The sequence below is a fragment of the Peromyscus californicus genome, unplaced genomic scaffold, assembly GCF_007827085.1.
Source record: "Peromyscus californicus insignis strain IS unplaced genomic scaffold, ASM782708v3 Scaffold_7__1_contigs__length_154581171, whole genome shotgun sequence".
Classification (NCBI taxonomy): Eukaryota; Metazoa; Chordata; class Mammalia; order Rodentia; family Cricetidae; genus Peromyscus; species Peromyscus californicus.
Genome location: NW_026294595.1, coordinates 142,542,434 through 142,568,329, shown reverse-complemented (window position 1 = coordinate 142,568,329; position 25,896 = coordinate 142,542,434). Strand labels below are relative to the sequence as shown.

Here is a 25,896-nt window from a genome sequence, read left to right as displayed (position 1 = left end):
CCGCCGCCGCAGGCAGAGCGCAGCGGGCGTGCCGGGCGACGGGCCATGGCGGGCGCCGAGGACGCGCCGGGCCGGCAGCCGGAGCTGGATGAGGACGAGACGGCGGAGAGCCGGCGCTGGGGCGCACAGCACGCCGGTGCCCGTGAGCTGGCGGCGCTCTACTCGCCAGGTAGGACGGGCGGCGGGCCTGCGGGCTGATGGGTGCTCGGCGCCGGGCCCGCCCTGACCGAACCCCAGGCGGTCTGAACGCTCGGACCCCAACCCATCGGATCCGAACTCCAACCCATTCGATGGCCCGGATTCGAACCCAAACCCATCCGGAGCCTGTGGATCAGAACTTCAGCCTATTCGAATCTCAACCTGACCTGAACCCCAACTCATCCGAAACCCTTACCCCGGATCCGAACCCCAGCCCACCAGAATCCCCAAGATCCTAATTCCACCCAGATACAAACTCCAGCCCATTTGGACGCCCTTGGATCCGAACCCCACGCCATCCGAACCCTGCCCCCATCCCAACCCCAGCTTCCACCTTCAAAGCGGAACTCCAGGGCTTCCAACTTGCAAAGAGCAACCCCAGGTCTAGGGACCCCACCCAGACCCCTTCTTACCCAGAACCGTGAGGCATTGGGGCTGCAGAGACACCCCTAGATTTAGGAACAGCCTCATTGCAACTGCACATCCGGAGTCCTAGCCCCAGGGCACCTTGGCAGCTTAGGAACCTCACCGTGGCCTTCCTTGTGTCCCCAGGACCCTTTCCAAGGCTTCCGGTTCTCAGGCAGCCAAGCCTCAGACAGCTCCTCAACCACTAGGCCCTGTCCTTAGCGACCTAAACTCACATGATGTCCTAGGTCCTCCCCCCAGCCCCCAACACACGTTGTGATTCTGCATCTTGTGCATTTTAGCTAGGGCCCTGGGTTGCACTGGCACACCCCCAATCTGGGACTATTAGCCCTTCAGCTGCGAGGCCCCCAGTTTGGATCTCAACTGCAGAGTGTGCCAGGAGCTCTTCCCCCAAGCCCTACCATGGTCCCTGCTTCAGTAGCTGCCGTAAACTCTGCCTTTCCCACTCCCAATGGGGCCGTCAGCCTTCACCTCTTCCTGGGAGATTCTGGGCAGGTACTCAGACCCTATTGAGTCCCGGTCTGGCTCTGTCCTCTCTCACATCCACACACTAGCCACTTAAGACTTTGTGGGATACCCTTGTTCCCCATCCCTTATCACAACCCAGAGCCCCTTGCCCTGGCTCTATCCATTTCCTCAAGGCCAGGCTCTCTGGTTTTCTTTGCTCCTAGCCATGCTCTTAACCTAACACACTCTGGCTCCTCCTGTTCTCCAGCTCCCAGTGAGCCTCAGGAATTCCACTCTCAACTGGGTGTCCCCAGGGGTTGAGGAAATGCCTGTGCACTCCAGAGTCAGAGCCTGAGGCACCTCTGCTGGGGTGTCTCCATGAGTCGGCTTTGTCGTCCCTCCTTTGGCTGGGCAGCTACAGGGCAGAGCCCTGGCCGGGGTGGGGCTGAGGCCACTACTCCCTTGGCTTCCTGCCCTGTCTGGCATGAGTTTGGTGCTTTTTTAACTATAAGTAGCACGTGACCTGCCATTTGCCTCCTCCTCTCTGGGTCCTAGGTCCCTCAGGGCTGCCCTAGTCTTGGATTTCCAGTCTGTTTGTATGGTTTTCCAGCTTGCCTTGGGTGCTTGGTCTGTTCTGCTGGGTTCTTGGCCCACACAAACAGCCAGCCTCTGGACCTGCTCTCCGTAGGGAGTCTGGTGGCATTCAGAGTGGTTAACTGCATGGCCTGGGTCAAGCCTGTTCACTCCCCAGCCTGGGTTTCCTTTCTTCTCCCACAGGCAAGGTGCAGTCTCTCTTCTTCAGTGTCACAATGATCACCCACTGTAATGACACCCGCTGTGTGGCACTAAGCCTTGTGTACAATAGGCGGTCCCTGTGATTCGCCTGGCCCTCTGCCCTTCTCTGAGCTTGGAGCAAGCCTTGTCTTGCTGGTCCTCAGGCCTCTGGCCTAGGACCTAAGAACGGAGAGGAGGGATCCAGAGTGCCTCCGGCTGGGCTGTCCCCACAGCCTACTTTCTCCTGGTCCCAGTTGTTTCCTCTTGCTTTTCCCTGCAGGCCGCCTCTCACCCCTCCTTCATGATTCTGTATCAGTCCCTGGTTGCTGTTCTCAGAATAGCTGTACAGAAGAAGCCCAAGGCTTCAGACAGCCCCTGGGGGCCCCAAACCCTCAGTCAAGGCCTTCTCCCCTGACCTGGAGAGAGGGAAGGACTGGTCAGACTGGTCCCTCCACCTTCAGTAGGTCTCCCTCTGTCTGTCTCTGTCCACTGAGCCCTGTGGACCTGACCTGTAAACAGAGAGAACAGGCCTGATGTATATTGAGCACCTATTGATATTATATTCATTCCCGTCTCTGTTCTCAGCCCTGAAGGCAGAGCAGCAGGCAGGACTTGAAGCGTCGTTTGGGTTGGGGAGACAGGCGATGAGCCCCCACAGAAGGGAAATAGGGCCACACGTGCCGTGAAGCAGAAGCGGCAGGGGAAGTATTAGGGAGAGGGGTGGCGTGTAGAGCGCCCTCATCAGGCTTCACTGAAAGGACAGCATTGGACCGGCTGAAGGGGGGAAGAGCAGGAGGGGTCTTGAGAGTGTGTGAGGTCCAGAGAACAAGTGCAAGGCCCTGAGGTGGGAGTGTGCCTCGCATAGCCGAGGAGCACGAGGAACCCGTGGGCTGGAACACAAGAAGAAGCCCCGGGGTCCCGGGACCGAGTTATTGAGATTCCTGGGGCCGAAGGTGGTTTGTCGTCTTTTGGCAGCTGGCAGTGGTAAATTAACAAAGATGGCATTTATTGGAGACTGACTTGTGCAGGCATTTCCCCCACAGGCTCTCATGTCTTGAAATGCCAGTCCTGTTTGGGGCTAGGCTGCTGTCACCGCAGTAGAAAGGCTGGCTTTCGGGGAACCCGTGACACCCCAGGACCACCTTGTCCATGTCTGTGGAGAGGCTTAGCACAGGATGGTAACCCTCCCTGCTCTTGTGTGGGTTACCGGGGTCACCGGGACAGAGATGAAGTGGGTGCGTCTCCTGTTTGCTGGTTTTCTTTCACCTTGGCTGTATAAGTGAGCCAGAAGTTCCAGGACAGCAATAGAGCCTATTGGTGGTGTTGGTGGCAGACACCTGGCCTAGTGTGGACAGGGTGGGTGGGATAGAAGGGGGTGGTCAGGAGTGAGGCAATAGTGATCACAGTGAGGTCACTATTGAGGGCTCAGGCATTGGGCTGAGCTCTTACCTGTGTGGTGTTGCAGCCACTGAAGGTCTTGAGCAGTGCACCACTATGGGTTTGGATTTCCCAGCAATGAGCCAAAAGCCGGCGTTTGAAAGGAGCCTAGTGGGCTTGGTGGATCCTCCCTCCCACCTACTTGGCCAAGATGGCAACTCTCAGAGGTGCCGGCTGCGACCTGCCACGTAAGCTGCTTCACAGGTGCCGAACTGGAAAAATGACAGAGCCTGAGGGGTGCTGGATCCAACTGTCCGTCCACCAGCCGGGGCAGCTGGGAGTGCCCTCTGCCCTGGAAGTGCTTAGGACCACAGGACAGCAGTCTGGCCTGTAGGGCTGAGGTTGGACCTGGCTTTACTCCAAAATGGGTCTGCCTTAAGCCATAGCTCTGGGGCATGGGGCCACTGTACGATGTCGCTGGCCAGGCCTGGCCCCACCGCACTGGGCTGAGCTCTCTTTGTCCTCTCTTGGTCTGGCTTTCTCCCCAGTCTTCCTCCCTCTGGGTCTTATCTTTGTATGTCCCTGGTGTCTGCTTCCTCAACCCGTTTGTCCCTGTGTCTGGTCCTGTCTTCTCTGTCCCTCTTGTCCGCTCTCTATGGTGCACAGGATCTCCTGATGGCCAGAGGCCAGCACAAGGGTAGGTTATTTGGGGCAGGAAGAGGCAGGGGTGCTCAGCTTGCCCTGTGAAGTAGGTGGGCCTTCCTCCTCTCCCAGGCTCCAACCCCACCTCATGCAGGTGGGCACCCAGGCCAGCAGGTGGGCACCCAGGCCAGCAGGTGGGCAGTCACTGTTGCACCTTGGCCTAGATTATCTGCACCTACCACTCCAGGTGGTTGGGACACCTGAGTCCTGAGTAAAGCACCCCCAGGACCCCCTGATTCCTGAGTAAAGGCCTCCCCAAATCCCTAGCCTGACTATTTGTAAAGTTGACTGTTTTAAGTGCCTGCCAGGCTGATGGCCTAGCCATGACTTTAGACACTTATTTGGTTTCCCTGGCACTGGGAAGACCGTCCTGGCTCTCCCAGGGGTGGTGTGAGGTGCTGGCAGCATGTTAACATGTTGTACATGCTTTTGTAGATCAGAACTGAGGTCCGTCTGCAGCTGGACCCAGCTCCAAAGTGAGATAAGTTTAAAGAGAAAGACTCAGATTTCAGGGCCATTCTGCCCAACAAGGTGAGAAATGGACCAGCCAGATCTAATGGTTTCCAGGCAAGGACCCACATCCAACTCTGTACCTCAGTTTCCTTAGCTGAGTCTCACTTTGGGTTCTAAAACTCATCACCACAGAGGCTAGCCAGACAGCCCTGAAAGCAGCTGGGGGACCTGGAACCCATGACTGGAGTGACAGCCCTGTGTCCTCAGGGCTGACAAGAACTAGGATGTATGTGGTTTTAAGTTTAGATCACTTTTTTTGTTTGTTTGTTTGTTTTGTTTTTTTGTTTTTCGAGACAAGGTTTCTCCATGTAGTTTTGGTGCCTGTCCTGGATCTCGCTCTGTAGACCAGGCTGGCCTTGAACTCACAGAGATCCCCCCTGTCTCTACCTCCCTAGTGCTGGGATTAAAGACATGTGCCTCCACCGCCCGGCTCGATTACGTTTTTAAAACATACGAGCAAACCTGACCAGAGGCTCCTGTTTGCAGCCACACCTGGTACCCATCGGTGGACACCGGCCATTGTCATCATTTTCGTTAATGTTTTAGTGCATTGTTTGAGTCTAATCCTTGCCTGTGACGCAGCCCATCTTTCGTCTCTCAATCCCTACAGGTAACCAAACAGGTTGGCAAGGAGAGTCACCTGTCCTTTGTCTCCTCCTGTGTTCATTCCCCACCCTTGGGCTTCCTGCTTCTCAGTCCTGGGCCCTACCCATAGGCAGGAACCGGAAGAGACAGGCAGGCCATGACTCTAAGCAGAGCTCAGAGATAGCACAGTTGAGAAGGATTGGAATCCCTGGACCCAGATCTGCTCCTGTGACCTCTGGGGGCCTTGCCCTTCCTTGGCCTTGGTGTCCTCTTCTGTATATGAGCAAAGGGTGTGTGACCCTTGAGGTCCCTTCCCCCAATGTCAGCCTTTTCTGGGGACAGCTGGGAGCAGCCGGCTGCTGCGTGGATACCGATGGAGCCTAATCTTTGCATCCTATGTAGTGCTAAGCGTAGGACTTGGAGACATGGTCTACGGTTTGCAGTTAGACTGTTCACTCCATGAGCATTCATTGAACACCAACTGAGTGCAGGGCCCTGGTGAGGGCACTTGACATAACCTGAGTTCACATTCAGGTAGGGCTGTAGCCCTGGGGGTGGAGGGATGCCAGGATCACTGAGCAGGAGGAGGCGTGGTAGAGGTGTCTAGGCTCTGGTCTGCAGGAGCAGGGAGGGGCAGCCGACCTGGCATGGGCCTTCATTAACCCCATCAGGAGCCTCCTTCAGGACGATGGTGTGGTATAGAATAAGGGAAGACAGAACACAGGAGCATCGATTGGAGCAGGGCAGTGGGTGGATGAGAGGAGACCACAGCGTCCCTCTGGCTGGCCCTCTGCCTTGGGCTGCCTCCATGACTTCTCTGACCCTCGTCTTTTTTTTTTAAATGTAGGAGAAATATGCTGTTACTCAACCTCTTCTGTAAGGTTGCTAGCCCTGATAACCCCTTAATCAGTGTAGCATGTTACGGATACATTCCTACTCCCAAAGAAAAGAGAGGCAGACATGTCCACATATAAGACCCTCCATCTCTTTGTCCACACCTCTGCTTCTGGGCAGGTTCTTGGTGCCTGGCAATTGCTCGGTTGATGCTAAGCACCGACAGTAGTCACATTGTCAACATAAGGGTCTCCAGCTTCTGGGACCAGCTGCCAGGGAAACAGGCATAAGGCTTGCCGCTCACATGGTGTTTTTATTTCTTTTTTTTTTTTTTTTAATTTCAAAATTTGCCGGGCGGTGGTGGCGCACGCCTTTAATCCCAGCACTCAGGAGGCAGAGGCAGGTGGATCTCTGTGAGTTCGAGGCCAGCCTGGTCTACCAAGTGAGTTCCAGGAAAGGCGCAAAACTACACAGAGAAACCCTGTCTCGAAAAATAAAAAAAAAAAATTAAAAAAAATTCAAAATTAGTTGTCAAAAGAAAGTAACTCAATGTGGTATATCAAAGGGAATACATGGAAAGGCAGTCTCAGGTGATCTAGAGGCTTTCTTTACATTTTTTCTGACATTTATTTATTGTGTGTGTGTGTGTGTGTGCGTGCGCTCGCGCGCCATGGTGCGTGTTGTGAAGGTCAGAGGACAGCTTGTGGGGGAGTTGGTTCTCCCCTTTCATTATGTAGGTCCCGGGGACTGAACTGAGGTCATCAGGCTTGGCAGCAAACGCCTTTACCTACTGAACCATCTCGCTGTCCCCTCTCTGTGTTTTTGTACGATGCCAAACATAAGCCTAGTGTCTCAAACATCCTAGTGCTCGGCTCCTGAGCGACGCTCCTGTCCCTCATGTTTTCTTCTCTTTTAAAAACGTTTGCGAATATTTCCTTCTTGTTTACTGGGTGTGTGCGTGTGGTCCATGTCGTAGTGCAGAGGACGATTCTCAGGAGTCAGTTCCCTCCTGCCGTGTGGGGCCCAGGGACTGATCTCAGGCGGTCACACTTGGTGGCAAGCTCCGTTTCCCGCCGAGCCATCTCACCAGCCTCTTTTCTTTATTGATCCAGCCAGCAACACGTTGCTTTCTGTACCTGGGCAACAGAGGGCCATGAATGGGCCGATTCTGGCTCATCCCCAGGCCGTGGATGCGCTGATGATGTCCAGAGTTTTAACACCTCCAATAAAGCCACAAGAATGACAAGCTTGTCTAAGCTTGCGTTTCTATAAACTGTGACTGCATTTAAAGAGGAATGCTCACACCCAAGTCCTCAGGTCTGGTGCCTTCTCAGTCACCTGCTGCAGCCTTGTTGAGTGGGGAAGGTCACGCTCCTGCCTGGCTGCAGGCATCCAGGTACCAACCCTGGAACTCTGGGGCCTAATGTCCCCAATACCTATTCTCTGACTCAACACCCTATTCTTCTTTGACCCTCAGGCCAACGGCCTGTGTCCTGTTTCGTGGAGGCTGGGCAGGCTCTGGGTGTCCCTGGGTTGAGGGATCAGAGGCTGGCCATGGCCTCTACCTAGTCACCAACATGGAAACATGGTGCCAGGAAACTTCTGTTAAAATGTAAGGAGGTCATTCAAGTTCCTGAAGGAGTCCCCAGAAAGCCCGGTCCTGTCTGTCAAGAATTGACACTTGCAGGCCCAGACTCAGGGGCATGCACCCTGTGCCCAGTGTCCTGCTTTTGCTTTTTTTATGGGCCTCTGGTGCTGTCGGTGAAATGGATGGATGGGAGTGCTTGGCACAGTGCACGCCAACACCCCTGAAGATCCCCACAGCCTGTGCCTCACTCGGTCCTTCTCGCCCCACAGGCAAGCGCCTCCAGGAGTGGTGTTCTGTGATCCTGTGTTTCAGCCTCATCGCCCACAACTCGGTTCACCTCCTGCTGCTGGCCCGCTGGGAGCACACACCCCTTGTCATCCTCGGTGTTGGTGAGTGCCAGGGTCCCTCTGGAGTTTGTTGGCCTTCGTGCACGTGAGCGTGTGTGTGTGTGCACTGTGTGTGCTGTGAGTGCTCAGGGTGGTCCTGCGTCAAGGACAAGCTATGAGAGTCCCACCTGCTCATCTTAGAGCACCCAGTCCCAGCACCATGACAGCGGCGCCCCCAGTTCCTGTCTGTTGCATTCCGCCCTCAGCATGCTTCTAGAATTCGGCCACCCCTCCCCACTCTCTTCTCCCAGCTGTTTTCCAGGTCCCACTGCCCTGTTCCGTGTACTGATACGATGGTGGCCATCTGACAGCCCCAACCTCAGCATTCCCTACTTGTCACTCTTCAGCCACACTGGCCACACACTCTTAGCACCCCCACCCCCACCCCCCACTATTACCTCAGGGCCCTTGTACAAGCTGTTCAGTGTGCCTGGGGCCCTCCTCGGAACACCACACATTTGATCCCCAAGATCTACCTAGAGGCCACATGCTTAGGCCCTCTGTGATGGCCCCTCAAAAGCAGCCCTCATTGAGTGTGGTGGTGCAGGCCTTTAATCTCAGTGCTTGGGAGGCTGAGGAAGACCTCTGTGAACCCAGGCCAGCCAGGGTTACGTAGTGAGACCCTGTCTCAGACACACTGATTCCCTGACCCTGCTGGATCTCCCTCAGTTCAGAAGTCAGATTGTTTTTTCTGTGTCATCCACTGCTGTATCCCCAACCTCAGGCACAGAAGGGCTGCCCAGAATTCAGTGAGTGAATTCCAAGTATTGAGCATGGAATGGGGCACTGTGCTGGGAAGTCCTGGGTGTTTCTCTGGCCAGGCACAGGGACTGAGGCTCGTCCTCTTGATGAGAAACTAGAGGCTCCGAGGAGGGACCTGCAAAGTGTCTGGAATGTCCTTTTGCAGAAGCACGCCTGGCTGTGATGTCCAGCTGTATCCCTGGCTCCAGCTGCCTCGGTATCCCCCCTTTCCAGCCCTCTGGCTCAGGTGTGTCTTCTCCCCCTTTGCTGAGCTCCGGGACTGGTCAGGGGCCCTGGCACCCTTGGTTCTACCTGGGCTCCCTCTGGTTTTGCTTCCACAATCTCATTATAAGCGTTCTGTCTGCCTAAGCCAATAGATAGTGTACAGGCCGCTAATCAAGCCACCTCTCAGTCTAGGGCAGAGCTATCACAGGGGAGAGGTTAGTCCACTCTGTGCTGAGGGGCCCAGACCCCACCTGCATCAGTCTCCTAATCCCTCCTCACAGGAGCCCTTACCCCAGAGTTGGGCGGCTCCTCCAGCCTTGGCTGGCCTGGCTGGTCATGAACATGGAGGCTGTGGCACTGTGGCCTCCTGGGACTGTGCTGGGAGGGCTGGTGACTGGGGAGAGGTGTGGGGGCAGCATTGCCTGCTAAACCACTGACCAAGGCTACCTCAGCCCCTGCTCAGGCTGACAGTAGATGTTCTGTAAGCGCCTGCTGGGTCACTCCCTGAGCTGGCCACTTCCTTGGGAGCAATATTGTGCAGAGCCATGGCCTCCACTCCTGGGAGCAGTACTGAACAGAAGATTCCAGCATTGGCCTCTGCCCACTGGCCCTCACCTAGGCTCTCTAGCCACACCCTGGCCAGTGGTGGGTGGACACCCTGTAGTAGGCCCAGCTGTGTGTTGTCAGGCAGGCCACCCCCCCCTTCCCTGCCTGGGACCTGGGTTCCTCAGCGCCCGGCCTCATCTTCACAGCTGATGTGGCCAGCTCTCCCATTGCACCGGCTTCTGGGCTGATAAGGGCGAGTAATCCCCTGATAGCGGTGTTTGCACAATCCTCAATCGATTTAAATAGCCGTCCTGATTTGTCTGTTAACACTGGGTAGCCGCCGCCTAGGGCACGGTGCCAGCTTCTTCCTGTCTCTTCAGCGGTTCCCAATGCCCCAGGCAGCCCCGGAACTCAGAACTCAAGCTGAAAGGGTTCCAGTTGGTGGAGCCGGGCTTGTGTGATGCAATGCTTATCAAGATAAGGCCGCGGTTGCTACAGTCTGGGGGAAGGAGATGCAAGAGCAAGGGCCCTGAGGCTGGTGTCAGAGCGGCCTGGCGGCAGTTCGTTGATGTGGATGGGCGAGTGGTACAGGACCTTGGGAGCCATGGTCTGGACGGTGGGTTTATCTGTGGGGAGTCACTGGTGAATTTCCCCTGGGGAGATGATTTCTGGTGCTGGGAGCCAGGGAGCAGATGGTGATGGGTTTCCTAAGCTCAGAGGAGCTGCGCAGTTGAGCTCCATGCACAGTCATGCCGCTGTGGGGTCGGTGGTGGGGTTAGGGATTAATTCCAGGTTCCGCCCAAGACATGAACGGTTGGCAGAGGAGAGCAGCCTTGGCCGGAGAGCAGAAATAGGTACAGGGTAGAGCACGGGAATGGGGAGAACTGAGGACAGCAGGGCCCAGAGAAGGCTGCCACCAGAGTGGGCAGTACACCAGCCTAAAGGTACAGCGAAGAGACCTGGCTCTGAAGGCCCCTGGTGCCTGTGACAAGGACAGTGTGTGGTGGATGAAGAACAAGCTGCTTGTCCTTTGGGAGAGAGTTCAGCACACTTGGAGCTGCGGTGGGTCCTAGAAGGAGCAGCTTGGCGATGGAGGAAGGTACGGATCAGTACTAAGGTCAGGAGGTCATGCTGCCTAAGCCTTCTGGATTTAACTGAGCCTAGATGATGTAGACGTTCAGGGTCTGTGTCTACACAGTGTGTTGGCCTCACCTCCACCCAGCCTTCACGCTACTGTCACTGGGTAAAGCCATCCTTGTCCCCTTCCCAGTGTCTACAGGGAATGGTGGTGACCAGGCCAAAGCCGCTCCCTGGGTGAGCCAGCCGCCAGCCATCACCAAGACTGGAACAAAGAGGCTTCTGTATGCCTGTGTTCGCCACCCTGCCCCCATTAAAGGAGCCTCATGGGCAGCTGGGTGGCCTGGAATGGGTACCGTAGAAACAGCTCCCAGGAACCAGGACTTGAGAGCTGTTTCCTCATGTGGTGGGAAGGAATAGTCTCCCTCCAATTATTCCTGACATCAGTCCAGAGCATGTCCCCCTGAGTGCCAGATGCCAGCCATCCGACAGATGGTAAGACCGAGGCTCCCGGGGACGAAAGACTCAGACTACAGGCAGCTGCCACTTGTGCCGGAGCCCAGTGCTCTGTACCCTTGTGCCTGTTTGGCTAACTTCTGCTAGTCAAGGGACAGGAGTCCCGTGTGACTCCCCACTTCCCAGTCCCTCCCTGCCAGCTTCAGCCTCCATCACCCTCTGGCAGGTCAGGGGTGATTGGGGCCTATCACTGGACGTGAAGGGAGATTACACTGTTTTAGTGGATGGTTCTCCTTGTTTTTGAGACAGGGTCACGTAGCCCAGGCTAGTCTTGCTCTGTGTGGTCGGAGATGACCTTGAACTCCTGATCTCCCTGCTTTAACTTCTAGGATTACTTGGTGGCTGCTTCTGCAGTATTGGGATCAACCCAGGGGAATCCAGGGCTTTGTGCATGTGACATAAATACGCTGCCAGCTGAACTACAGCCTGGCAGTCATTTTTTTTAGGCCAATTTAGATTTACTGGAATAGTGGAAAGAAGCAGGCTAGTGCCCAGTGGGGCTGCTATGCTGGTACTCTCCCCATGGCCACATGCCTTTGGTTTCTTAGCCAGTGTCCCTTTCCTGTCCTAGGGTCCCATCTCAGGCTACCACAGTCTGGTTACTTGTCACAGCCCTAATTTAGGACCACTGATAGTTCCTCAGCCGTGACCCTGCCTAGCTCTGAATTCACTGTGTAGCCAGGACTGGACTGGAACTCGAGGCCCTCCAGCCTCCGCCTCTTGGATGCTGGGGTTCCAGAGGCGCACCAGCACACCTGGCCTCTTGCTTTGCGTTTGAGCGACGCTGGGGGTGGAACTTGGGGCCTTGCACAGGCAAGGGCCTTCCTCTGGCTCCACACCAGCGGTCTTGGCTGATTGGGGGCCACTGGTTGGAATGACCTAGACACAGGCTCTGAGGTGGCAGTGCTCTGGAGGGTCCTTTCAGCATCAGCAGAACAGGTCAGTGTGACTTGCCACTGTGAGGTCACTTTGTCCTGCTCTAGGGAACACTTTCTGGGCAGTCTCACAGCCTGAACTTAAGTGTGAGTGAGGCCGCACAGTGCACGTTCCCTTGACAGCGCTGGTTCCATGAGAGAGGCCCCCGAAGGCCGCCCCGTCCTGACTTTCTAATACTCTTCACCGTGTTCTGGTCACAGAGGATTAACTGCCGAGGACATTTAGGGAGAAGGAGCTTAACCACACGAGCCTGGCCTTGGCCCGCGGGATTAACGGAGGTGAGAATGGAAGTCTGGTGTGCTCTGGTTTAAAACCACAAGTGTCAACCACAAAAACAAAAGACAAACGGGGAGAAATCATTTTTGAGATATGTCACACCTTTAATCCCAGCACTTGGAAGGCAGAGGCAGGAGGATCTCTGAGTTTGAAGCCAGCCTGGTCTGCATAGCAAGCTCCAGGCTAGCTAAGTGGTGAGACCCTGTCTCAAAAAAAGAAAGAAAAGAAAGTGTCAGTCTGGAGGCTGGATAGGTGGTTCAGTGGATAAAGTGCTTGCTGTATAAGTGTGAGGATCAGAGTTCAAATCCCAGCACCAGCCTGCCTGTAATTCCAGCCCTTACAAAGTGGAAATGGGATCCCGAGGGCAAGCTGGCCGCTAGACTAGCCAAAGGTGCACGCTTTGTGTTCATGCAGAGGTCCAGCTTCAGTACGTAGAGAGCCACATAGGAATCCCAGCATCAGTGCTTGTCTGGGTGTGGTTGCACCCAGTACTTGACAGGTTGAGACTGGAGGATCAGAAGGCCAGGGGCTGGAGAGATGACTCAGTGGTTAAGAGCACTGTCTGCTCTTCCAGAGGACCCAGGTTCAATTCGCAGCACTGATGTGGCAGCTCACAACTGTCTATGACTCCAGCTTCAGAGTATTTGATACCCTCACACAGATATACATATAGGCACATTACCAACAAACATAAAAGTAAATAAATCATTAAAAGAAAAAAGAAGAAATTCAAGGCCAGCCAGGGCTAGATGAGTCTCTGTCTCAAAAATACAATGTCTCTGCCATCTTCAGCTGAAGGAATGGAGGAATCTGAGCACACAGGCTTCTCCATGAATGAGCAATGCAGCTCGAGTTCAGTAATAGTCCAGTAGAGGGGTCTGTGCATTCCACCCGATGAGAGAGCAGTACTCAGCTGCAAGAGGGAAATGGTCAGTGCACATGACACATGAATGACACCGGATGAGCTACCCCATTGAAGCAAGGGAAACCCCAGACACTTGCAAACAAGGTATTGTGGGAATACCATTCCCACCCCCGCGTGCTGACACATTGCCTGTGGCTGCCCTGTGATGTTGGCAGGGTTGAGCCGTAGCAGCAGAGACTGTGGTCACAGAACCTGGCAGCCTTCGTGTCTAGCTCTGTATAGAAAGTTTGCTGGCCCCTTAGACTCCACATGGAGCAGAGGCCACGCGGTGACCTTGAAAGGTCAGAGGTGCAGCCTTATGTGAGGAGGCCTTGGGCCACATAAGCCTGAACTGCAGCGTGTGCAGGTTGGTGCAGTTATAACCAGATGTGAGCCACAACTGGGGAGGGAAGAAGTTGTCGTATCCACACCCTGATCCCAACAAGAAGCCCGCACTCTGGCTCCCTACCATGCTACACCCACAAGCATCCAGTGTTCTCCATAACAGTTTGTCATGAAGACAGTGTTTAAATCTTTCTTTGACTAATGACACTGGGACAGGCCTCTGGAGAGACGCCACAGGTGCTGTCATGAAGCAAGTAAGGATGCTGAGCCCAAAGGAGGCAAGAGGCGCAGCAAACTGGTGAGAGGTAGAACACACCCACCCCCACTCCCGCCAACCTTCTCTTGCTCAGAGGCAATGTGTCTACACCATTTGTGGTGGTTTGAATAAAAATGCCCCCCCCCCCCCGCGCCCCCTCCGTAGGTCCATAGGGAGTGGCACTATTAGGAGGTATGGCCTTGTTGGAGTAGGTGTGTCTTTGTTGGAGGAGGTTTGTTACTAGGGGCCGGTTTTGATGTCTCAACTGCTCAAGCCACACCCAGTATGGCAGTCTCTTCCTGTTGCCTGTGGATCCAGATGTAGACGTCTCAGCTAACTCTCCAGCACCATCTCTGCCTACATGCTTCCCGCCATGATGATAATGGACTAAACCTCTGTACTGTAAGCCAGCCCCAATTAAATGTTTCCCTCTATAAGAGTTGCCGTGGTCATGATGTCTTCACAGTGATAGAAAACCTTAACTAAGACAGAAGTTGGTACCAGGGACTCAGGCATTGCTGTGATAGGCCAGACCATGTTTTTGTTTGAAGGAATATGGACTTTGGGACTTTGGGTTAGGAAAGCAGTGGAATGCTTTAAGCACTGCTTAATGGGCCGTACTAGTAGGAGCCTGGAAGACAGCGGTGCTAAGGGTGATTTGAACTGTGAGGACCTGGCTCGAGAGGTTTTATGTGGCCTAGAGACCATTCTTGTGATATTTTGGTGAAGAATGTGGCTGCTTTTTGCCATTATCTAAAAAGTCTGCCTGAGGCTAAAATGAAGAGTTTTGGATTAATTCCCTTGGCAGAGGAAATCTCAAAACAGAATAGTATAGACTCTGTGGTGTGGTTACTAGTGTTAACTCTAATGAAGATTTATAATGAAAAGAATCAAGCTGAGCAAGGAAAAACACGAAATGTGTGGTTCAAGGAGAAAGGGGCACCAGGAAGTGGAATGGAGCTAAGTCCTGTGTTCAAGGAGGTAAACAGATTACTAAATGAAATAAAGGGAGTGGTGACCCAGGACAAGATTCCACCCAGCTAAGCTTCCACTTGTGAAAAGGCGTTAAAGAAAAGCTTAGGGCTGGGTGTGGTAGTGCACATCTTTTATCCCAGTACTCTAGTGACAGAGGCAGGTGCATCTCTGAGCTTGAGGCCAGTCTGGTCTGCAGAGCAAGTTCCTGAACAGCCAAGCTTAGGCAGTAAAGGAAACCATCGAAAACAGAAAGCTGGTGAACATGTAGTTGAACAAGGAGGCCATGTTCCAGCCCCAGCAAGCTGCAGAACTTGGCAGCTTCAGCCACATGGTTCTGGCTTTAGAGTCAAGGATACAGTAAAGTGGTTGTGGAATCTTCCTCTGAGATGAAGGAAAGCTGCTGAGGCCAGGCAAACATCAGGGTTGTCCCTGAATGGAGGCCTAGAGAGGCCATCGTGTGAAGCTGTTAAGGTGAAGCCTGGATTGCCTTGGAGACCCCAAGATGTTAGAGATGGAAGAATCTGCTGAGGAGAGCTGCTGACAGGGAGTGGAACAGCCCGAGAAAGAAGTGCGTTGCAGTCAGCAGAGCTGAAAGGAGCTGGAGAGCTGACTTTGAAGTCAGACATGGAGATGTAGTGTGGAGTTTGCCCAGTTGGTTTTTGGTCTTGCTTTTGTCCAGTATTTCCTCACTAAGCTCCCTTTCCACTCTTGTGGAATGGTACTGTATATCCTGTGCCATTGTATGTTGGAAGTATGTGATCTGCCTTTTTATTTAATTTTACAGGGGATTACAGTTAAGAGATTGATTGCATGAATCTCAGAAGATACTTTGAACTTTTGACTTTAAAACAGTGTTGAGACAGATAGACTATGGGGACTTTTGAAGTTGGACTAAATGCATTTTGCATTATGATATTGTTACAAGCTTATGGGGGGCCAGGGGGTAGAATATGGTGGTTTGAATAAAAATGACCTCCATAAGTCCATAGGAAGTAGCACTATTAGGTGTGGCTTTGTTGGAGGAAGTATGTCACTAGGGAGTGGGCTTTGAGGTCTCCGATGTTCAAGCCACTCCCATTGTGGCACCCTCTTCCTGTGGGTCCTGATGTGGAACTCGAAGACACCGTTCATAGTACACAGTAGGTGCTTCAGTATTGCCCCAGGCCGACAGGTATGCAGGAGAGCAGCAAGTCCTCCGCCTGCCACCATGCCTCCACTGAGCAGCAAGACCACCAGCACTAGGCAATGGCGCCTTTCTTTCCTCTGGCTTCTCCATGCCAGCCCACACAGCTGCTCTGAACATCCTTGGCCTCCCATACACTCTGCCTCAGGAACTTGCAAATGCCTGTGTGACTTTGTGCTAACACACACACACGCACACGCACACTGCCCCCCCCCCCCCCCCGCCTGCCCTGTGCTTAGATGGGTGAGTAGATAGATGGGCAATAGATGGGTAAATAGGGTGATAATGGACAGTGAATAGACATTAGGCAGGTGGTGGATGGATACATGGGTGGGTAGATGGGTAGGTGGATTTGTGGATAGAGCGATAGGTAGATGGACAGATACCTCTAGCTTCTGAAGACCGACCTACCCTTAGCTGCTGCCTTTAAACAGATTCAGACATTAGAATTCCATTCCCACAGTGACCTGCACCCTTACTCCTGTCCCCTGGGTCATGGCCTCACTCTCCATGGAGGTATCCAGGGGTTTTCCTTCAGTCTGCACAGTACCCCAAGGCCTTGGTCCTTGTTAACAAGAAAGAGTCTGAGGACACCGTTGTAACTGTGCCTCAGACAAGCAAGCAGTCCACAGTGAGAAACTGAGGCAGAGGGCACAAGCCTGCACAGATCCGCATTCCCAGATGCCATTGTGGGTCAGGGCAGCTCTGGCCTTTGAGCTTAGTGCACAGTGGGTTTTCAAAGAATGTCTCAGTAGGCTGTGTGTGAATCACAGTGTGTACCTCAGCCAAAGCACTGTACCTCATGCATCCTTGAGCCCTTTGCTGTCACAGAACCAAGATCCAGCCCTAAACCAGAACCCATAGTGCCGAGCCCAGAGCTGACCGTAAAAAATGGCAGAGGACAGGTGTGCTTGGAGGAGCGTGATGAGAGCTGGATGGAGGCAGGAGATGAAGTCCCAGTTAGTTTGGGTCTTAGGGAGGGGACGGGGGGGGGGCACCCTAAGCAGTGAGGAGAAGAGCTACATTGCGTCCTAGAAAAGAAGAATGTTCCAGGCAGAGAGGAGCAATGGAGCAGCTGGTCACTCTGCCTCAGTTTCCCCATATGTACATGGATCCAGATTTGGCTCTCAAGGCAGGGTAAGAGCTGTACCACTTGCTGTGTGTTTGACCTGGGCCCATTACTTCTCCAGCCTGCGGTTCGGTTCACCTCTGTCAAGTGCGCTCAGTGCTGCTAACCGAGGGAAAGGATTCACTGAGACCCGCAGTCCCGCTGTGGCTGTGCTCGGTCAACAGTCACCACTGCATTCTCTATCACCCTCCCCACTCCCGCCTTACAAGAGGAAGCTGGAACACAGATGTTAAGCAGCATGTATGATGTCACACAGCTCATGTGTGATGGAGGTGGGAGAGCGTTCCAGATCTAAGGCCTGTGGTGACTGTTGTTGGTCTCACCCGGATACCCCAGGCTGGTTCTGAGCAGATTGAGAGCAAATAGAGGAAAATCCCAAAGGATGGAGTCCACTACTGATAAAAGCTAGGTGGGGAAGGTGGGACAGATACTTGTTTGCCAGTGAGGTATTACTTTTGTTTGTTGTAGCCCAGGCTAGCCTTAAACTCTGGATCCTCCTGCCTCAGCCTCCCAAGCGCTGGGATTCTAGGCAGCTCAGCTGGTGTACCCTTCCTAACACCAAGGCCAGGAAGGTGTTTATGCAGCTCATCACAGCAGCGTGGGCTGCAGTGGGTGGAGAGAAGGGCCCACCTCCCACCTCCCCTACAGAAATACATCTGCTCTGCGCATGCCCAGTGTATTCTCTGTAGACTCTCAGCGGGTGAGTCTGCTCTGTGTGACCAGGGCCAGGAGTGTTAATGCTGAGCCTCTCTGTCCACTGGGAAGGGGTGTGGATGCTTCCCTGTTGTTAGTATTTTACTCTTTGGTTGGGGGACCTGACCTTAAATTACCCCATCTATCTTTTCGCCTCCAGGCTTTTCCTGTTCTCTTCTGTAATCTTACTCTTACTCTTACTCTGTGGCTTGCTGTATAACTGGGTGACTGGCCCCTAGAGTCCTCCTCCTTTTCAATCCCCCCTTCCCAGATTTCTCCTTCTATTTCTTCTCCCTGCCTGCCTTGCTATTGGCCGTTCAGTTCATGATTAGACCAGTCAGGTGTTTTAGACAGGCACAGTAACACAGCTTCACAGAGTTAACCAAATGCAACGTAAACAAAAGTAACACAGCTTAAAGCAATGTCCTACAGCATGTCCCTCCCGTATAAATGAATGAATGAGTAAGCAAGAGAGAGAGTGAAGGAATGGATAAATGAATGAATGAGTAAGCAAGAGAGTGAGTGGAGGAATGAATGAATGAATGAATGAATGAGTAAGCAAGAGAGTGAGTGGAGGAATGGCCTCTGATGGGAGGGCCCGGGATGTCTCTGCATGTCCCTGCGCTGGCTCACACTCTTGTTGCCCACAGTTGCCGGGGCTCTCGTTGCTGACTTCCTGTCCGGCCTGGTACATTGGGGTGCCGATACATGGGGCTCTGTGGATCTGCCCATTGTGGGGAAGGTGCGTATGCCAGGTTGTGTGACCATGAGTTAGTCCCATTGCCTGTCAGAGCCTGGGTTGCCTGACCCAGTGCCTCATGCCCTCTTGGTCTGAGGGTCCCTGTGGTTGGTGGCAGCACAGATGTCAGATGGGTGGTCAGAGAACTCAGGGAGTCTGCCCCGAGCCGGGACCTGGTCTAGTCTCCTGTGTTCCGATTTTAAGCTGTCAATTGGGCTGTCTGTGCTCACTCAAAGCAGGCTCCATTTAGCAGCATGAACTGGGAGATGGAAGGCTGCTTCCAGAAGCAAAGGCTTGAGCAACAGGTAGACAGGGTCCCCTTTGTTTATGTAAGGCCTCTTCACTGGCTTCACGCTGTATATTGTCTCCAAGGCCCTCACAGTATGGGTGGGGAGACTGAGGCCCAGAAGGATTGGGGAAGGTTTCCACCAGTGTTGGAAGCCATCTTGCACTCCAGCCCTCCAGACCTCAGCCCAGTCAGGGTCTGTGCCAGTGACAAGCCAGCCCAGCAGTGTGTCTGGGGTCTTCGGGGCACCAGCTGCCATTGACGGACAGGAGATGTCACCTATCCTCTGTCCACCTCAGGCCTTCATCCGGCCATTCCGGGAGCACCACATCGACCCCACAGCCATCACGAGGCATGACTTCATTGAGACCAATGGTGACAACTGCCTAGTGACGCTCCTGCCGCTGCTGAACATGGCCTACAAGTTCCAAACCCAGAGCCCAGGTGAGACTTGGAGCCAGGGTTTCTTAGAGGAGGCATCAGGGACAGAGGCTCTTGGGAGCCTCCAGGGGATGTGTGGGTCACTTGCATCATTGAAAGCATTCTCTATTAGTGGGGTGCCTGTAAAAGTTGGGTATTTAGCATAAGACCACATTTCCAACTTCTCAGCGACTCTCTGGTAATGTGGCCCCCCAGGGCCTCCTTCCCACCTCCTCATTGGACAGACTCCCCGTGAGTCACTGCTAGCCCGCCCCTCCTCCTGTTGTATTGTTTAAAGGAAAGTGTACACTGTGAGCACTGGGTTGGGGCCAACAGCTGAGAGTTAGCCTGCCATGCCCAGACCCTGGGTTCGAGCCTGGCACCAAAATAAAAAGACAAAAGTAGGGACCGGGAGCTGAGGCCAACTGATGCCCGTTTCTGAAGGAATCCCAAAGCTGGCCAGCTCACCACTGGGCATCAGGAAAGGTAAGGCCACATCTGTCTGAGAGCTGGTGACACTCCCCTTTGAGAGGAACGGAGAGTCTGCCCACAGGCAGGGCTGAGGTGCTGCTGGGCCACACCCCTGCTGACAGTCTCCCAGAAGCCCCTTCTCCAGAGAACCACCTCCTGCCTCCCCGCATCCCATGAGCCAGAAGCCAGCCAGTGAAGGCCTTCAGAAGGTCCTCGACTTTGCTTCTTTCCAAAGTGAACTTTGTGGAGCCGTTGACACCTAGAAGCCCACAGGGCCCAACGGAGACGAAATCCCTGTTCCAGACTCTGCCCTGTGTCCCTGGCTCTGTAGAAGTCTTTCCTCAAGAGACACTCCCTTGAATACATGAGTGTCCTCAGGTCCTATTCAGGGAACCTGACCCAGAGCCCTGCCCCAAGCTCACACGACCCACGAGTGTCAGCAGGCATCAGAACCCCAATTGGCTGCAGAGCCCACACTCTTAGCCTGTCCCTGGGCTGCTTCCAAATCTGAAGACTTCACAGTGCGGTCTGGGGGTGGGGGCTGGGTGCCACCTGGTACAGGAGCTGGCTGGCCGGTGGGGCAGCTGCACAGGGCCCGTGCCCGTGCCCATGCCCGTGACCTCACCCTGCAGAGACCCTGGAGCAGCTGTACCCCTGGGAATGCTTCGTTTTCTGCCTGATCATCTTTGGCACCTTCACCAACCAGATCCACAAATGGTCACACACATATTTGGGGCTACCCTACTGGGTCACCGTCCTGCAGGACTGGCACGTGATTCTGCCACGGAAACACCATCGCATCCACCATGTGGCGCCCCACGAGACATACTTCTGTATCACCACAGGTTCGTGGTACCATCCCCAGAGTCAGAAGGGTAGGGGGCATGTGGCCTTGGCCTGACCAGTATTCTGAGAATGCACATTTATTGAGTACCTGCTGTGTCCCGGGAGCTCTCGGTGCTGAGGATAGGGCCGTGAACACACCAAAGCCCCTTCCCTACTTCAGGCTGTTGTGACAGCAGGTTCTCACCCAGCCGGCAGACAATATCCTTATTTTCTGCCCCAGGCTTAGGCTCTAGCAGCAGTGAACAAAACAGACTGCCTTTGTGACTGCCGGGGGAGTGGCGCACACCTTTAATCCCAGCACAGAGGCAGGTGAATCTGTGAGTTCGAGGCCATCCTGGTCTACAGAATGAGCTCCAGGACGTCCAGGGCTACACTGAGAAACCCTGTCTCAGAAAACAAAACAAAGACAGTGGTTGAGGGAGTGTGCCCTAGCCCCTCTTGTGGGAGGTCCTTGTAGCCCACCTTCTTCACCTGTCTCCCGAGGACCCCACCCCAGGCAGGCTGGCTCTCTCCTCACTTAACCCCCTGACTGTGTCTGCTGCAGGCTGGCTCAACTACCCCCTGGAGGTGATAGGCTTCTGGCGTCGCTTGGAGGACCTCATCCAGGGCCTGACGGGTGAGAAGCCTCGGGCGGACGACATGAAGTGGGCCCAGAAAGTCAAGTAGTGTGTCCAGCTGCCTGGTCGCCAGCCTTTCCCAGCCTGAACTGAAGCCATCTGCCAAATTCCAGCCTCTTTGCGCTGCCCCTCCAGTGAAGAAGAGTCCCCTGGGCTGGGCCCAGGCACCCCACAGAATACTTGAGACACCGAGTTTTCATTTCCTCCTCTTTTCTTTCCTTGGGCCTTCCTGGCCATTGAGCTGCTCCAAGGCCAAGCCTGACTGCAGAAGGGGTGCCCCAACCTGGTGGCCAGCCCCGCCCTGCGCACCTGCCCTGCACACCCGCGCCCTGCCATGGTCCTCACTGGTATGGGGGGTCGCTGACTCCCTTGGTCTGTCCCTGGTAATCCAGAGAGCCTCCAGGACATTTAAATGTCCCTGCATCATGGTCCTCCCTCAGCCCTGCAGACCGACCCCCGGGGGCCTAGGTGGGCAGACCACTCCAGCTGCCATCCAAGGGAGGCAGAGCTGGGCACTGGTCAGAGGGCTGCTGGCAGGGAGAGGCCAGAATCCCCTGCCCACATACGGATACTCCCCCCACACACTCCAGTTCTTCTGTCCACATGTCCAGCCACATCCGAGGTCTTCAGTACGAAGACATCTTCACAGGGCGCAGCTCTTGTGAAGGGCTTGGTTGTTTGGGGAGGGGACACTGTCCCTCTGGCCAGTGTGTCAGAGGAGGAAGGAAGATTAGGGCTTTTTTATTTTGGGTTTTTTTTTTTTAAAGGTGCTTGCTTGTCGATGTAAATAATAGAAAGCCTTAATACCTTTCTGTAACATGGAGTAATATTTTAATGTCATGTTTTGGATGTATATAATATATTTATAACAAAGGAAGAATCTCCTTAACCCTGGCTGCCTCGTGATATTTCCAAATGGCTGCATAGAGGGGGTTAGCTCTGGCCTCAGGGAGGGGTCTTTATCCCCTGTCACAGTGACGTTTTGTTTAGGTTTATATATTTTATGTGTCTTGCCTGCATGATGTATGTGTACCACATGTGTGCCTGGTGCCCACAGAGGTCACAGAGGGCATTGGATTCCTGGAACTGGGGGTAGTGACGGTTGTGAGGCATCCGTGGGTGCTGGGAACTGAACCAGGTCCTCTGAATGTTCTCAACCATGGAGCAACCGATCCAGCCTGAATTTTTTTTTTTTTTTAAGGTAATGTGTCATATACTCAAGGTGACCTCACACTTCTTATGCAGCCAAGGTGGCCTTGAATTCTTGATCCCCCTACCCTCACCTCAACAAGTGCTGGGGTTACAGGAGGTGTGTGCCACCATTCACAAGTCTGTGACCTTTCACCAAGGTCATGCTAGAGCAATGCTGGCTAACCCATCCCAGAACTCCGTTAGGGGTCATTGCAACCTAATGTATGTCTTGACGATGGCCTGGACCCAGACCAACAAGGACTGGACCCTTGCGGGGGAGCTGACCTCCTGGAAAAAGAGAATAAATGCAAAGGAACACAGTGCAGTTTCTTTATTATTATTTATTTATTTTGGTTTTTTAAGACAGAGTTTCTCTGTGTAACAGCTCTGGCTGTCCTGGAACTCACTCTGTAGACCAGGCTGGCCTCAAACTCACAGAGATCCACCTGCCTCTGCCTCCCGAGTGCTGGGATTAAAGGCGTGTGCCACCACCACACAGCTTTATATTTTATTTTATTATTTATTTATTTATTTATTTATTTATTTTTGGTTTTTTGAGACAGGGTTTCTCTGTGTAGCTTTGCACCTTTCCTGGATCTCGCTCTGTAGACCAGGCTGGCCTCAAACTCACAGAGATCCGCCTGCCTCTGCCTCCCGAGTGCTGGGATTAAAGGCGTGCGCCACCACCGCCCGGCTGTTTTATTTTATTTTTAATTTTTATTTGTTTGGGTTTTTTGGTTTTTTGAGAGGCAGGATCTCACTATGTGGCCCTGGCTGTTGTGGAGCTCAGGCTGGCACTCAGAAATCCGCCTGAGTCTGTGCCTCAGTGCTGGGATCAAAGGTGTGCGCCAACATTCCCTGCTCACAGTGAAGTTTCCTGTCATCTGTGAAAAGCAACCAGCTGAAGCTGCCTTGGAGAAGCAGAGTGGAGGCTGCTGGGGTAGGAGGCCCCTGAAGGAGGCCGTTTTGAGAGCTGGAGGAGGGGCAGAGGCAACCTGGGTTGAACAGAAAAGTCCTCGGGGACGAGCTTGAGGTTAGGAGATGCTGAGGCTGGCCCTTGGACAAGGGAGAGGTGAGATGCTGAGGCTGTCATACAGCCTCATGCCACCGGTGGACATGTCAGCTGTTCGTCCTTTGAACAAGCACTCCCCAGCCTCCGGAATACAGGAGTGAATGTATATTATGGTCTGTCGTAGTCGGTCGGTCTTTGTACCGCCAGTTCTCAGATAACACGGAGACTTCTCGTTATGAATGCTTGACTTGAGCTTCGGCTTGCTCCCAACTAGCTCTTACAATTTAAATTAGCCCATTTATATTAATCTACTTTCTACCTCGAGGCTCATTACCTCTCCTCCATACTGAACGTCCAACCTCCTCTCGCTGGCTTAATCCTGCGGGCTTCAGATTCTCCCCAGAGTCCTCTCTCCCCGGAAGTTCTGCCTATCCTCTACACCTAATTATTGGCCATTCTGCTCTTTAGTAAAACAATCAAAAGGCGCCATAGACAGAGACACATCTTCACAGTGTACAAAAAGATTATCCCACAACAGTGTGTATGTAGTCGGGCTGCTGTGTGACTCCAGGCATGGTGGTCCAAGCCTGTAACTCCAGAATTCAGGAGGTGAAGGCAGGAAAATCATCTTTGGCTACATAGCAAGTTTGAGGCCAGCCTGGCCTATATAAGAACCTGTCTTTAAAAAAATGCCCCAGGGTAATTTCTGCAATATTAACGAGGAGAAAGGGGGCCTGTTGACACAAAATGACAGTATTCTGAAAAACGCTTAAAATATGTGTCTGTGTGTTTGTACACGTGTGAAGGTGCACCTGTAGGCCAGAAGAGGGCACTAGGTGTCCACCTAGGCCTTTGAAGCAGGGGTATTTCCTGAATCTAAGACTAATGTTCTTGGCTGGGCTGTATCCCAAGGCCCCAACAATCTTTTGTGTCTTCCCTGTCTCGGACCTGGGGTTATAGGCATTCGTGGGACACCCAGTTTGTTAGTGGGTGTCACGTGTCAATTTTGCCTAGTGACTGCTCAGTGAGTGATTTTTAACTGCTGGGCCAGCATTTATTTGTCAGATGTGACCCATCTCCCCATTGTCCCTAACCTTTGCCCACCACTGGCCACTACATCCACAGGAAGGGGTGTTAGTATTTGTCAGTGCATGAACGATGTAAACGGGGGCACGAACCTGACTAGCTATTCTAGAGGCCAAGGCAGAGGGTTTTAAGTCCTGGACAGAAGGAGTTCAGGGCGAGCCTGGTAATTTATCAGATGTCTCAAAAGTTAAAAGTGGGGGCTGGAGACATGGCTCAGAGGTTAAGAGCACTGACTGCTCTTCCAGAGGTCTTGAGTTCAATTCCCAGCAACCACAAGGTGGCTCACAACCATCTGTAATGAGATCTGGCGCCCTCTTCTGTATACATAATAAATAAATAAATCTTTAAAAAAAAAAAAAAAAAAAGTTAAAAGTGGCTGGAAATACGCTCAGCTGAAATGAAATAGCACGTGCCTAGGTGGTGGGTGGAGGGTAGCCTGGGTTTAGGTGGCTTGTGCCGCCCTCTGGTGGCAGAGCTGGGTTGGTGACGTGCAGGTCAAGCATGACTTAGGAGGGTAGGCATCTTCTGTGCCCACCTCTTGAGGAAGATCTAGGTATGTGCTGCTTCCCACCGGTAACTCGCACCACCTTAGGTGGAACCCAGACTTCCCAGGCCTGCCTTAGGATGGCAAAGACCATGAGCTGAAGGTCAGAAGCCTAGCAGGGTCAGCTAACCTCAGCTGAGGGCCCCATCCAGCCCACCTGGTTTCTAAGGCTCAAGAGCACTCTAAATGGCAGCGGGTGAGGAGGGGGCATATTTCACAACACAGTGTTCACATGTCACTAGCCATTGTGAAGTGCAGCTGTCACCCACCATCACCCACCATGCTGTTCATTCCCACACCCTCCCAGCTTCAGGTGGGTGCGTGCAGCAGAGACCAGAAGGCCAGATGCCTATGCTGCTCCATGGCCCTTTTCAGAAAAGACTCTGAACCCTCGTGTAGCCTGAGATTTGAGTTTCCCAAGCCCTCAGTTTCTCTCCCAAGGCACACATGCCCAGGGTGTGTGTGTGTGTGTGTGTGTGTGTGTGTGTGTGTGTGTGTGTGTGCCTGGAACTTGCCCTGTAGACCAGACTAGCCTCAGACTCAGATCCACCTACCTCTGCATCCCGAATGTTGAGATTAAAGGTGTGTGCCACCGCCGCTGCCCAGCTTGGTTTTGTTTTGACATAGGGTCCCATTCTGCAGCCCTGGCTGGCCTCAAATTTAGAGAAATCTGCCCGACTTTGCAAAGTGCTGGGTTAAAGGTGTGCACTACCATACCTGGTCATTGTGTGTGTGTGGCAGGGCAGGCGGGGTGGGGTGGAGTGGGTGACTACAGTGCCCGTTATGGGTGCTGGTTCCTCTGAATGCAAGGGCAATCACTTTGACAAGACTTTGGAGTCTGGTGTATGAGCAGAGAAGTCTGCCTACCCCCACACCTTCCCCCGTCTCTAGGAAGACATTACAAATGAACAACTTGCAGGCAGTGGTGGCCTTTAATCCCAGCACTTGGGAGGCAGAAGCAGGCAAATCTCCAAGTTCAAGGCTAGCCTGGTCTACATAGTTCCCAGGACAGCCAGGGATACACAGAGAAACCCTGTCTACAACAACAACAA

At 53.5% G+C, this 25,896-nt stretch overlaps 1 protein-coding gene and 1 non-coding gene across 2 annotated transcripts; one reads left to right on the top strand and one right to left on the bottom strand.

The window, feature by feature from the left end:
* Window positions 1–22,522, top strand: Peds1 (plasmanylethanolamine desaturase 1). The gene is made up of 6 exons (XM_052722760.1): window positions 1–169; window positions 7,714–7,833; window positions 18,283–18,374; window positions 18,957–19,101; window positions 20,181–20,393; window positions 20,939–22,522. Exons 1-6 carry the CDS (start codon window positions 46–48, stop codon window positions 21,058–21,060), a joined length of 816 nt encoding a protein of 271 aa, XP_052578720.1. The 5' UTR covers window positions 1–45; the 3' UTR covers window positions 21,061–22,522.
* Window positions 5,862–5,996, bottom strand: LOC128102780 (small nucleolar RNA U109). Its single transcript, XR_008215538.1, has one exon. It is a non-coding gene; the product is annotated as a small nucleolar RNA U109 (small nucleolar RNA).
* Window positions 22,523–25,896: the final 3,374 nt, after the last annotated feature.

Coding starts and splice junctions, on each gene's coding strand:
- Peds1 (XM_052722760.1), top strand. CDS start 46: ATGGCGGGCGCCGAGGACGCGCCGGGCCGGCAGCCGGAGCTGGATGAG. Junction 7,834..18,282: donor CCTTGTCATCCTCGGTGTTG/GTGAGTGCCAGG, acceptor TGTTGCCCACAG/TTGCCGGGGCTCTCGTTGCT. Junction 19,102..20,180: donor GTTCCAAACCCAGAGCCCAG/GTGAGACTTGGA, acceptor CTCACCCTGCAG/AGACCCTGGAGCAGCTGTAC.